The following is a 12,206-nucleotide window of genomic DNA, read 5'->3' on the forward strand; positions in this document are numbered from 1 at the left end:
CCTTTTCCCAGAGCATGGCCCAAAGTATAAAACGCATTGTTGGTCATAACAGTGTGGTTACGATGATAGCCTTTGAACCATTATAAATGACACGAAGCATATGGTGGTGCAAATGCATGTACGATTTTTCATAATTATAAATGAATATTTTGTCAAAACAAATAATGCATTAAAAGGCATATTTGTATTTGTATGTACTAGTAGAAACAGTGGGATGTAATCACGTGACAGACAATATCGCGACGTCCATTCCGAGATTGATATTTTTCGCCGTTGTATGCCCTTGATTACTTTTTTTATGCCGCTCACATTCCAGCCATATTAGCGAGAAAGTGATAAGAAAACTAGTAGATTGTAACACTATCTGATTTGAAAAAAGCAATGTATCTAATTCGGCCGAACTATGATTTGATTATTGCCAATGCGCGTGTGTGAGAAATAGGATTAGATGTTTTTAAATACTTTTTTTTACATTAGTTTTTTACCGGAAACACTGGCAAAAAGCTTTTGTATTTACTGAAGAATTCCTGCATATATCGACCACGCAGTATAATACTTAATACTTTACGCACATGCATTACGCCCAGTTTTCTTAAAAAAACTATTTTTACTATCAAATAAATATATAACAAGGTATTCAACTCGAAATCACCTGAAAACAGGGTGCATCGCTTTGAACAGCCATTACTTCATCAATTTTGCAGCGATTTTCATGAACCCGTTCTTAATCAACGCAGAAATGAATTTACTTTCTGGAAATGTATCTATATATATTGTTATATTTCTACACATGCTGGGTCAAATTTAAAGAAATAAAACGATACACAATTCGTATGACCTACTTGACAGCGATCAGACAGGATTCATAAATGAAATCTCCAGGTGTAAAGACATTATTCGCATGGACCATTGAAATCACTCGTGTGTTTAAAATGTCATTTAGTTGAAATGTATGTATACAAAGGTTTCAAACGGCGCTGGACAGTTAGTTTTGATGCATAATGCAACGGAAAGCACGGTAAGAATGTTTTTTTCATACGTTTTATTGAATTATGGATCGAGGTCCGTGAACTTTGCAGGGAAAATGCCCTTTACTCCGTATAGATTTCAGTCTTAGATCCGGTCTCTTCGATGTCAAGTGGGTCACGCGAGTTGTGTATCGTGCTTTTTCTTTAAAGTTTACCCAGTATTTGTAAAAATTTGCAAAACATGTACAATTCCAGAAAGGAAATTCATTTATGCGTTGAATAAGACCGAGATCGTGAAAATCGCTGCAAAATTGATGAAATAATGGCTGTTCAAAGCCTTGCACCCTGTTTTCGGGTGATTTCGAGTTGAATGTCTTTTTATATTTATATTTGATAGTGAAAACATTTTTTTCAGAAAAGTTGATTGTTCGTTATAATATGATGATTAATCATTCAAAATGATGTTTTCACTTATTAATATCATATCCACACGCTAACCACCTGTGCTTTTGACAATGCACATGAATATATTTAGGCCTCTTACTACGTCTTTTGACATGAAGAGGAGGTTATTTTTATACGATGCCTATCCCTTTCAACGTTTATATTAAAGTTTACTATTTATCCCTTATAACGCATTTTGGCGCCTTTGAAGTCTTTTATAAAATCAAATTAAATTAAATTTCTTTCTTAATATATTCATGTTTCAAATGCTTCATTTCCAGCTCTAAGATAATGACGAGAAGCAAACAGCATAAAACCTGAACAGCCTGCGAGTTATTCGCAGGCTGTTCTGGTGTTATGCTTGTTGCAAAAGCCATTTTCACTTTCCTTTTGATGGGGAAAGGGTTAAGTCTCTTTCGCACTTTAAGGGATAAATCTTAGGGGCCGTCCAACAGATTTTGGCATGTATTGAAGCTTGTCATTAAATGCTTTATATTGATAGATTTAAACATTTGAACTAAAAATCTCCAGTAAAAAAAAACAAGAATACAATTTATAAAAAAGGAAAAAAAGTAACCCTCAACAGGGCTCGAACAACTGACCCCAGGATTCCTGGAGTCCTGGAGTAAAAAGCCTCCCGCCTTGACCACTCGACCATCCTCGCTAATGTTTCAAGCAGATGTATTTTTTCGGCGTAGCTGTTTAACGACAACCTTATGTGCTGACCTGAGTTCGCGGCCAGTAAAATAATCGTTATATAATATAGACGCTATCGCGTGAACCAGGGCCCCGTTTCATCAAAATTTGCGATGCGATATTATCGCCGATCGCCGATTGCTGATCTTTTACCTGCGATTGCGATATTTTTTAAAAAGCGTTTCATCAAACATATCGCAGATTCTTGCCGGTAGTTTGCCGGTAGTTTAGTGCTATGAGCGATAATCGCTCACAGTCTACTATCAAAATGACGTAAAAAACGGGCACCTGCTGAATCTCGCGCCACCTGTCATATTTGACAGACGATCAAACAACAACAATGGCAGATCTCGTAGAGAATAGGAGCGCCTCTTGGCAGCCAAGAGAACTCGAGGAACTGCTCGAGGGCGTCAAACAAAATTATGAAGTGTTGTGGGGCAAATTGTCCGGCACATTATCAAAGAAAGACAAAGACCGTGCATGGTCGGACATCGTCCAATCGTGAGTTAAAATTTACATTGACATGGTCATAATTTTCTTGTTCTTTTTACATTAAATGGAGGACCATCTTGAAACATAATTAAATTGGTATTGACACATTAACGTTACACAGGTTGTGTGTAATGATTATCCTAATAATCTAAAATCACGAATTTCAAATGCAGCGTGACTGCCATGCACAGAAAGAAAGGTTTTGAAATTGTTTACTTTTCAGCATTGATATTCCTTGACATTGTGATAGGGTATATTCACACTAATGAAAATTTGTCCTCCTCCTAAGTTTATTTGATCTATAATTACCCTGAAAAATGGAATTGATCTTTTAATGAAGTGTTAATGAATAAAAACGTATTAATTGTTTTAACATCAAAGTGCAAGTGCCCATGGAAAGATGTGATCATACCTTGTAATCTATTCTGTAATCTTAACAAACTGCATGTTCATGGGGAGTGACGTCCATGGGGAGTAACAACTGGTTACCTTTTGATAGTGTTGGCTTGAAATAGTCTGATATATTGTATGAATTATATATTAAATATAACAAAATAAATTGACCATGTCTACTGTACTTATATAGACTTCCAAGTACTCTCCCTCACTCCTACCACTATTTTTGGTAAAAAATGAAAGAACATATTGAGATGTATTCATTTGTTTAATTTGAAACTTTTGCAGAATAAATTCCGTAGGGGGGAACGAGAGGAACGTAGAAGATTCAATGAAAAAGTGGTGTGATTGGAAGGTAAATATACCTTATATGTTTGTATAGGAAGAAGAATCCATGATGGTAGTAATAAGTTTTATAAATGAATAACTTAGCTGTACTTAAACTTTGCCGTAAAGCCAATAACAAATTATGAATCACTTACAACTATACTAAACAGGCCCATGTCAGAAGCATATAACATGAATAACATAAAATTTAAGAGTCAATAATAAAAATCACTTTACAGATAGAAACAAAAGTTATCATCTTACTTATTTATTTATGTCGATTGCATTAATGTTACCTTGGTCTCTGGCGAAATTGTTTTTCCGCCACGTTCGGATCTGGCAAGATCCTGCCCCAGAAGCTCCACTAGCTCCTGTGCGGTGGTTCTGTTTACCCGATACCGATTCACAAAGTCGATATCGCGAACCCCGCCTATCTCCAGACGGGGCCGGAACTCCCGCTCTGTCCTTCTCGCGTTATTTTCCATAAAAAAAAACAACACGTCGGCCATATTGAATTTTTTTTTACCGTCTGCGACTGGGTTTGTGTGATCGCATGTTTTAAGCAAAATATCGCAAAAAACAGGTGCTCTTGCGATGTGCGATTTTTGATGAAACGCAAAATAGCCTCATTATTGGCGATGTGCGAATATCGCAACTCAAATCGGCGATGCGATATTTGATGAAACGCAAATTGCGATGCGATAAGAAATGTGCGATATTTTGGCATTAAAGTTGCGATGCGATCGTTGATGAAACGGGGCCCAGGTAAACTGGATTTTTTTTAGACCATAAATATGTTAAATGCAGATATTCAGCGATATAATTATGGTATGTCAATAATATTAGGGCCCGTATTCACCAACAATTCTTTACTTGAGAATAAAGAATAAAGAAAATTCTTTATTCTTTACTTTTCTAAGAACGTTCTTAGGTCGATTCTTTATCGGTATTCACCAACGCTATTTTTAGCGTTCTTTACTAAGAATTATTTGTTATTGATGTAAGCGACCTTGGTACCCGGCATTTTCGTTAACGCATATAAAACTCGGAACCGTTTACGTGTCTTCTGTCACAACATACAAGATGGCGGACAACAACGCTAACGTTGCTACTAGTAGAAATCGTTGGTCCGAACAGGAGGAAACTGTAATAGCCCAGGAAATAATTAAAAACTATGATGTCCTGTTCGGCCCAATGACCGGTTGTGGCGCACTCAAAATTGGAGAGGTTCGAAGGAGAGGCTGGGAAGCCGTGGCAAATGTTCTAAACTGGTTTGTACTTTTGGTGTTATCAATTTTCCAAATTTTGGAAATTCTAGCAGAAGGAATATTTGTACAGTTAATTCCTTATTTTGTTTTTTAATTATTGATTATAATAAAAATTTTAAATTGTGCAATGTTTAAAAACGAACAGAATGTTAAATAATATATGTGACATAAATATAAAAAGCAGTAGATGATTTGAGCACAAAATATTTACCATAATATAAAGTTATAATGCTTCACTATGGTAAAAATATTCCAAAATATTCAACTAAACCCATATTGTGTCATTTTTCATTAATGATGTATTTCTACTAATTCATTTGTTAATAATTCATCAACAAAATTGTTTGTGTCAAACACACATGAAATGTAGATTGCAATGTGGAAAAATGTTTTGAGGAATAAACAAATCATTTCTTAGACTCAATTTCTGATTTTAAAAAATGTACCTAATTGCATTCCATTTATTTCAGCCAATTTTCCACCTATAAGCGCGCAGGTTCAGAGGTGAAGAAAAAATACTATAACATGAAAGACAAAAGTAAGTGAAATTTAAGAGATGTACTCCTGTCTTATTTTTCTTGCTGCTTCTTATGTAATGAAGATAAAATGTTCCACATTTATTGTATTTCACATGAAAAGTGAAACATCATAGTTACTGTGTAAAAATTAGCTGAAATTTGTAATTGATTTTTTGTTATACATGTAGGTTCATGATTATATTGTAAGCCTATTATGTACATGTAATAATGTTGTTGAAAAATCAATAATTATATTATATATATTGAGGAATTTTATGAAATTTTCAACATTGTTATATTAATAACTATCTGGTACATTGCTATTATCACCGGTCCAGCATACTTAATGTACATACTGTGCAAATCAAGATACATGAAAATTGCTAAAAATAGCATTAAATCAAACATTATTATAATGGTGTAACTTTTGCTCCTTTTTGCTCCTTATGTTTATTTTGGACTCTTAAATTACACAGTTTCTTCTCAATATAACTATAGCAAAGACAAAAAATGATGAGATGAGGAGGCCAGGCACTGGAGGAGGGCCCCGGGTGAAAGAGTTCACCATTCCGGAGGGGATTCTCCTTCAGCATTTTGGGGATTCCGCCTCTGTGGCAGGGGTCCCCAATGCAATTGACACTGATGGTTTGTACAGTTTATATAGAATATAATACCATTTGTCAATTTTTATTATTATAATATCTTTTTTTTTTGGCATTATGCTTTGGTATTCATTCTTCAATGAAGGTAATGTTTAACAAAGATACTATTAATTTATGACCAGAATGAAATACATATCATTTTTAAGTGCATTAGAAAAGTATGTTATTAAAGATTCATCATAACTCACCTTAGTCTGTTTGTTGGTATTGTTTTCAGTCCATGTTAAAAGTGATGTGTGATTGTTAATTATAAACTGTTAAATGTTTTAAAATTATATGTATGGCTTTATTTTCTTAGCTCCAGAGGGTGCTTCAATCAACATAATTGAACTGGGCAAGATGCCAATAGGTAAACAATTAATGTAGATTATGCTCTTCATCTTGGTTAATTACATGATGGTGAATGGAGAGAGCTTTTGTATTAAACATAGCATGTTAATAAATTTCTATCAATTCATTACTCACTTTGTAATATTGTTAAAATGGGGTGCCAAAGCTATGTGTAGTTGAGCAAAATATCTTTTATATGATAATATATACATTTTTTTAATATTGTTGTTAAATACTAGATCATTTTGCTTCGTTTATTACACAGATGGTAGCACTTGCATGACGTTCAAGATAGATGAAAGAGGTAAGTGACAGGGGCCTTATTTTTATGTTAAATTTTTGGTGAATGAAAAATAAATATGAAAAACTTATTAAAGTATGAACGTTGCGTAAGTAAATTCATGACAAATAGGTAAATTGGTTGAAAAAGTCCATTTTAAATTAAACAAATGACACCAAGAATTTTAGCCTTTGAGTTAACTTAGTTTTATGATAAACTTTGTTAATAATACATGAAGGGGTGCATTACTTTTATTTTCATTATTTTCATTAAAAACAAAAATTGTTAATATTTGAAGGACTAGGAGCTCAGAAGACGTCAAGTGTATTCCAACGTGCAGTGGAAGATGAAGCTGGGCCATGCTCATCAGGGACCAGTGAGTATTATAAGAACATTATTTCACCAAATGCATACATATTCAATTCATCCCTATCATATGAAGCATTTAATATCACTGTGTTTTTTCCAAAAATAAAAAAATGAAACATTGAAATATAACTTTCCAATTGAATGCAACATCATTTATGTTATCCATGTAATTGTGTGGGGTCACAAGCTAGTTAGGTCAATTCCACACCAATGTGCAGGTATGAAAGTGAGGTTTAATTTTTGCCAAATCTATAAGTCCATTTCAATGCACTTTCAGGATTCCTATGATTGAATAATTGTTTTACAGAGACCAATACCAAATCAATGAAAATGGCCAACAAAAACCAGAGTAAAAGAGGTAAACAATTATTTATTATTCACATGTACATTTATATGTATTATAATATTCCATTTTTGCAAATCTTTCAATGCTAGCAACATATAGATAATTAACCTGTATATTATTCATGGAACTGAATCATGGAACACACACAAAAATGACAAATATTTATAAATGAGACATGGAACTGAAGCATGGAACACAACATACATATAAACTAGATTAACAACAATAACTAAACTTGTGTAAGTCAATGTTCAAGAAGCACTGCTTTTGATGCAGGTAATGAAATATGTAAATGTTATTATGTCAATATGACAAATGTGAACAAGCAATTACTTAATTTTAATTTAAACCTATTTATTTTAGCTCGATTGCATCGAAAGCCTAAGGCTTATATAAACACTCTCGAGTCTGTTTCCTGGGACTAGAACCAGTACTTGGTGTCTATGGGGGAGATCTAAAGAAAGCTCCCACAGTTGGGATCTAACCCGTGACCTCCCGGTCGCTAGGCGGACACCATATCCATTACACCACGGCAACCTATAAAGCAATTAATTGATGTGCCATTTCTTCAAATGGTTTTCACTATACGTTTTATGAGATATTCATGAAATGGACATAATTAAGAAGGTTAAATTGATTTAGCAAATTTAACTTTTTTTTTATTCCATGATTTATGGTATTTTTTGCATTGATAACAAAAAACCTTATAAATTTTAATACAATGTTGTTATTTGTTTCAGCTAGGGCAAGTTTCAACAAATTGGCTGAGGACAACCTAATAGCAGAAAAGAAGAACATCCATCTGCAACAAGTAAATCTAAGATTGAAGAATCAATTGATACTGGCACAACTGAAAAGTTTATGTTTGTAAACTACCATTTCTGTTGTTCTCTTGTTTAATTTAATATAACTATTTGCAGTAACAATAAATTGCTGTGGATATTTGTTAGTAAAACTATCTTGTTTGTACTGTAATTGCATTTTCTGTTAGTTATTATCTAGTACTACATATTTCACAGATTTTCTGGATGTTTTATTCATAATAAATTTCAGAATATCACAACTTAATTTAAGTTTTGTTATGATTTATCTCACAGACCGCTAGATTTATAACTAAAACATAGATAAGCATGCTTGTTTGCCGTAATTCTTGTAAGCTAATTATTTTATGGTAGACGTACCAAAGGATACTTTCATGAATATAAAAATACACATGCAAATTAATTTTTGTGTTTGAAAAGTCTTTTTGCTTAGCTCAAGGCAATATTGATAACAACAAGTGAGTGTCTGTAATATTATTACATTGATGTGTGTAATAATTTTAATAGTTTCAGACAAAAAATCCTGGGTAGAACCAGTACTCATTATGAATGCATATTAATTGAATATAACAATAAATCAAGTAATTTTCCTGGGTATGGTTATTATAACCAGTAGTACCAGTACTTACAAAGTATACATATTAATTTAACAACATATTTACAACATAATAAAGTCATGTTCCTGGGTAGAACCAGTACTTGACACAGAAATACATGAATTCAATGAGAACATAATCAAGTTTCCTGGGTAGGGTTAGTAGAACCGTACTTAGAAAGTATACATATTAATTTTACAACATAATAAAGTCACGTTCTTGGGTAGAATTAGAACTTGACACAGGAAAACATGTTACAGTTTAGAATTAGGCAATAAGAGGTTTCAATATTGCAAATTGCCGTTCTTAAACAGACAAATTCATAGCACAACAATTGAAAAGCTTAAATGAAAATTACCGAAAGAAAAGTACATTTACACACATTTCAACAGTGTTGGAATAACATTGTTCATAAAATATTATAAACAAGCATAACAAGTTTGTAATAATGTGCATTACAATTTTGACATGAAAACCGCTCCATAGTAAAGACATACATGTTATTTTTAAAGTTAAATGTTATTCATCTTGTCTTATAACCAAAATTATTACATCATGTTGAATGAGAAAGTGTTTGTGTTAAACATAAAATGTTGATAAATAGTTGACTAGAACATTACATCAAGATAAGAAGTGCAGTGAAATGAAAGGGAGCTTACCCCTGAGTTAAAATTACAGAAACTGTAAGATGAACTACAGAGTTACCTCTCTTTCAAATAACAAAGACTCCACTAAAATCTGGAAAACAGTGGAAACAGCTTTGTACAATCTTAAAAGTTATGAGACTAATTCACATATAGTACAGTACAGTTAAAGACTATTAAAAGTTAAACGCATCACACTTTTTAGAGAAGTTTAACTCATCACACTTTTTAGAGAAGTTTAACTCATCACACTTTTTAGAGAAGTTTAACTCATCACACTTTTTAGAGAAGTTTAACTCATCACACTTTTTAGAGAAGTTTAACTCAGTACATTATTTTATTTAATTGAAAAATCTCTGAACTAGTTGTTGCCTTACAATGTTACCAACATGGTTTGCATTTATTTCAACATTTTCATGATAAACTTGTTCTTCAAAAACATCATCCAAATAATCCTCTTCAAGGATATCCCCATGTTCAATTCCAAAATTGTGCATAACTACACACGCAGTGATATAGGTCACTGCTGTCGCCAAGTCAGTCCTTATCCCGTAATGGAGTATTGCGAATCTTCTTTTTATAATACCAAAGGTCTGCTCCACAAGCACTCTTGTTTTGCACCAAAGACCTATCAATATACAGTATATTGATAGGTCTTTGCCCTGTCTTGGACCCTGTTTGGCCAAAAGTTGTTAATTGTTGGAACAGTAGTAGGCCTGCACCATTGGTTCAATTAAGAACATTATGACCCGTTTGTAACTTGTCAAAATATGTTCATTGGCAAACACAGATATGAATTTTACAAAAATATTGAACTTGTGCCACTTATCATTCGTGTTTAGAATGTCGCAACGTACGCTTCCCGAATTTGGCATTCCACTTTCGACGAAACGTAAATTAGAAATTGATGCAAATTGCTTTGTAAGCAAAACAAGTTTATATCGGAGACCAATTAACGTGTATTGAATTAATTGACAATGAACAAAAGACAGTACGGCGCCGTTCCTAGTTACACTTTTTTCGAAATAAAATGTACACAATACAACACGTGGTCATGAATGTTCAAACTGAAAACAATACCCGTTTACAATTTTATGCGGCAACACTTTAATTTTAGTACATGCATATTTCACCATGTCATTTATTAAATAAAAATAAAATAATTAAGTTATTTGAAAGCCCAGTTGTCATATAAAGGATCCTCGACTTGAGTGCTGACAGGGAAGCCAGTTGTATATCATGTATATTTGGTATACGTGTCAATGTACATGCCAACACCTATTGGGCCCTACGTGTCAAGAATAAAAACAACAACTGGCGCAACAAAATATCTTGTAAGTAAATATGTTTAATCTTGTTTTTTGTTACTACATGAAAATATAAAACACACAATAAAATATACATTCTGGATTTTGTTGGTTTAATTATTCAACAATAAATCTCAAAACTATACATACAATATTTGTGTGTAATAAAGCTTGTTATTAAGTCACTATACAGATATATTTGTGCCCTTTTTATAAATGTCGCGCGCTAAAGTGTCCTTTTTTGAAATTTTGCACCACGCCCCTTTTCCTTCCTGTATAAAACACTACAATATTAGTATGCGTCTAGACAACGGTCACGTCGTGTGTATAATTCGGGTTTTATAAATAAGGAACCCCATTAAGCAGCGTCCAAATAACAATGGCATGTGCTTATACGGTCTGTATTACATTATAGAATGATTGTTCCGTTACAAATAATTAAGCTACATGGTTATATCAGGGTTTATTAAGTTCAATGTTGTACTCACGCTCATCAAGCCGAAATAAAAACAGTGCATGCAAATTCACGACATCAACAACCACTTAATTACTTAATGTAATTGCACCCTCAGCACATTTGAGCCTGTATAAATTTCCCTTCAGCCACCAGTTGGAACAAGTACGAAGGGCATCATTCGATCCCGCAAAGCAAAGTTTTTAAAATAAAAAACACAACCTCGGGGTCGGAGTTCAACGTCATTCGGAAGACAGAGAGGTCATCGAACCGCTATAAGACGGCATTCGCAATGCCAAATATTCTCGCAAAGACATTAAATTCGCTGAAAATGATCTGTTCAGCAAATGCTGCTGTCACTACAGCAAAGTACCATATATTTGAACGATTTAAAAAAAGGAAACAATCTATGCGATGTAATTGAGGTATCTTCGTTTATAATTTATTTTATTTTCAACATTAAAATTACTATTGTTGATAAGAATACAAAATGTTTTGCTAGGATAGAAATCGATAAGAAGCTTTTCCTGACAGTAAAAATGTTTATATTTACACGTGTTGTTCAAGCCACCGAAAGATATTAGTCTTATTATAAAATTGATCATTTAGGCTATGTATGCGTTTAAGGTGACATGAATAGTGTACTTCCAATGAACATGATACTATTTTCCATGATGAATACCTTATTGAAAAATCAGACGTATGAATATAATAATTAACAAATCTCATGTCTTATTAGTAAAGGTAAATAATAAAATATTGCGATAAACGTCTAATGCAACTTTTTCAGGCCACAGGTGTTTCAATTGAAAATATTTAGAAATTATATCTTGGGGAAATCAAATTTCTTTAACATTAGTGGTGTACGTTGTAGATAATGTTTACAACAATTAAACAGTTCAGTTTATCAAGAATTTTATTGTAAATGCATTTATGTTCTCTGATCATGTAATGTCTTCCGTTTTAATTTCAAATGATATCAATATTGATACAAATAAAACATGCATAGAACATTCCATCAAACACACCACAACTAATGATGCGTACGTCTCCTTAGATACAGTTGAAGTTGACGTGTTTAACTTTTTACAAAGTATCATTTACACGAACTTCATCTTTTATAATTAACAATACGAATATGGGAGGAATTTGTAAAAAGGTTCACACACAAACTATCAAAATCTGCAATACACGTATTTGGCAAAATATCTCGTTTCAAGGAAAACTTACCAAAACATCGAATAACTGTACGTGGTTAAACGCAAATGCTATACAAATACATCGATTT

At 32.9% G+C, this 12,206-nt stretch overlaps 1 protein-coding gene across 1 annotated transcript; it reads left to right on the top strand.

The window, feature by feature from the left end:
- Window positions 1-4,188: 4,188 nt before the first annotated feature.
- Window positions 4,189-7,982, top strand: LOC127836835 (uncharacterized). Its single transcript, XM_052363450.1, has 8 exons — window positions 4,189-4,594; window positions 5,062-5,129; window positions 5,608-5,754; window positions 6,070-6,120; window positions 6,367-6,405; window positions 6,680-6,757; window positions 7,058-7,108; window positions 7,837-7,982. The coding sequence occupies exons 1-8, from the start codon at window positions 4,407-4,409 to the stop codon at window positions 7,965-7,967; spliced, it is 753 nt and encodes a 250-aa protein (XP_052219410.1). The 5' UTR covers window positions 4,189-4,406; the 3' UTR covers window positions 7,968-7,982.
- Window positions 7,983-12,206: the final 4,224 nt, after the last annotated feature.

The sequence above is a fragment of the Dreissena polymorpha genome, chromosome 7 (assembly GCF_020536995.1).
Source record: "Dreissena polymorpha isolate Duluth1 chromosome 7, UMN_Dpol_1.0, whole genome shotgun sequence".
Lineage (NCBI taxonomy): Eukaryota > Metazoa > Mollusca > Bivalvia > Myida > Dreissenidae > Dreissena > Dreissena polymorpha.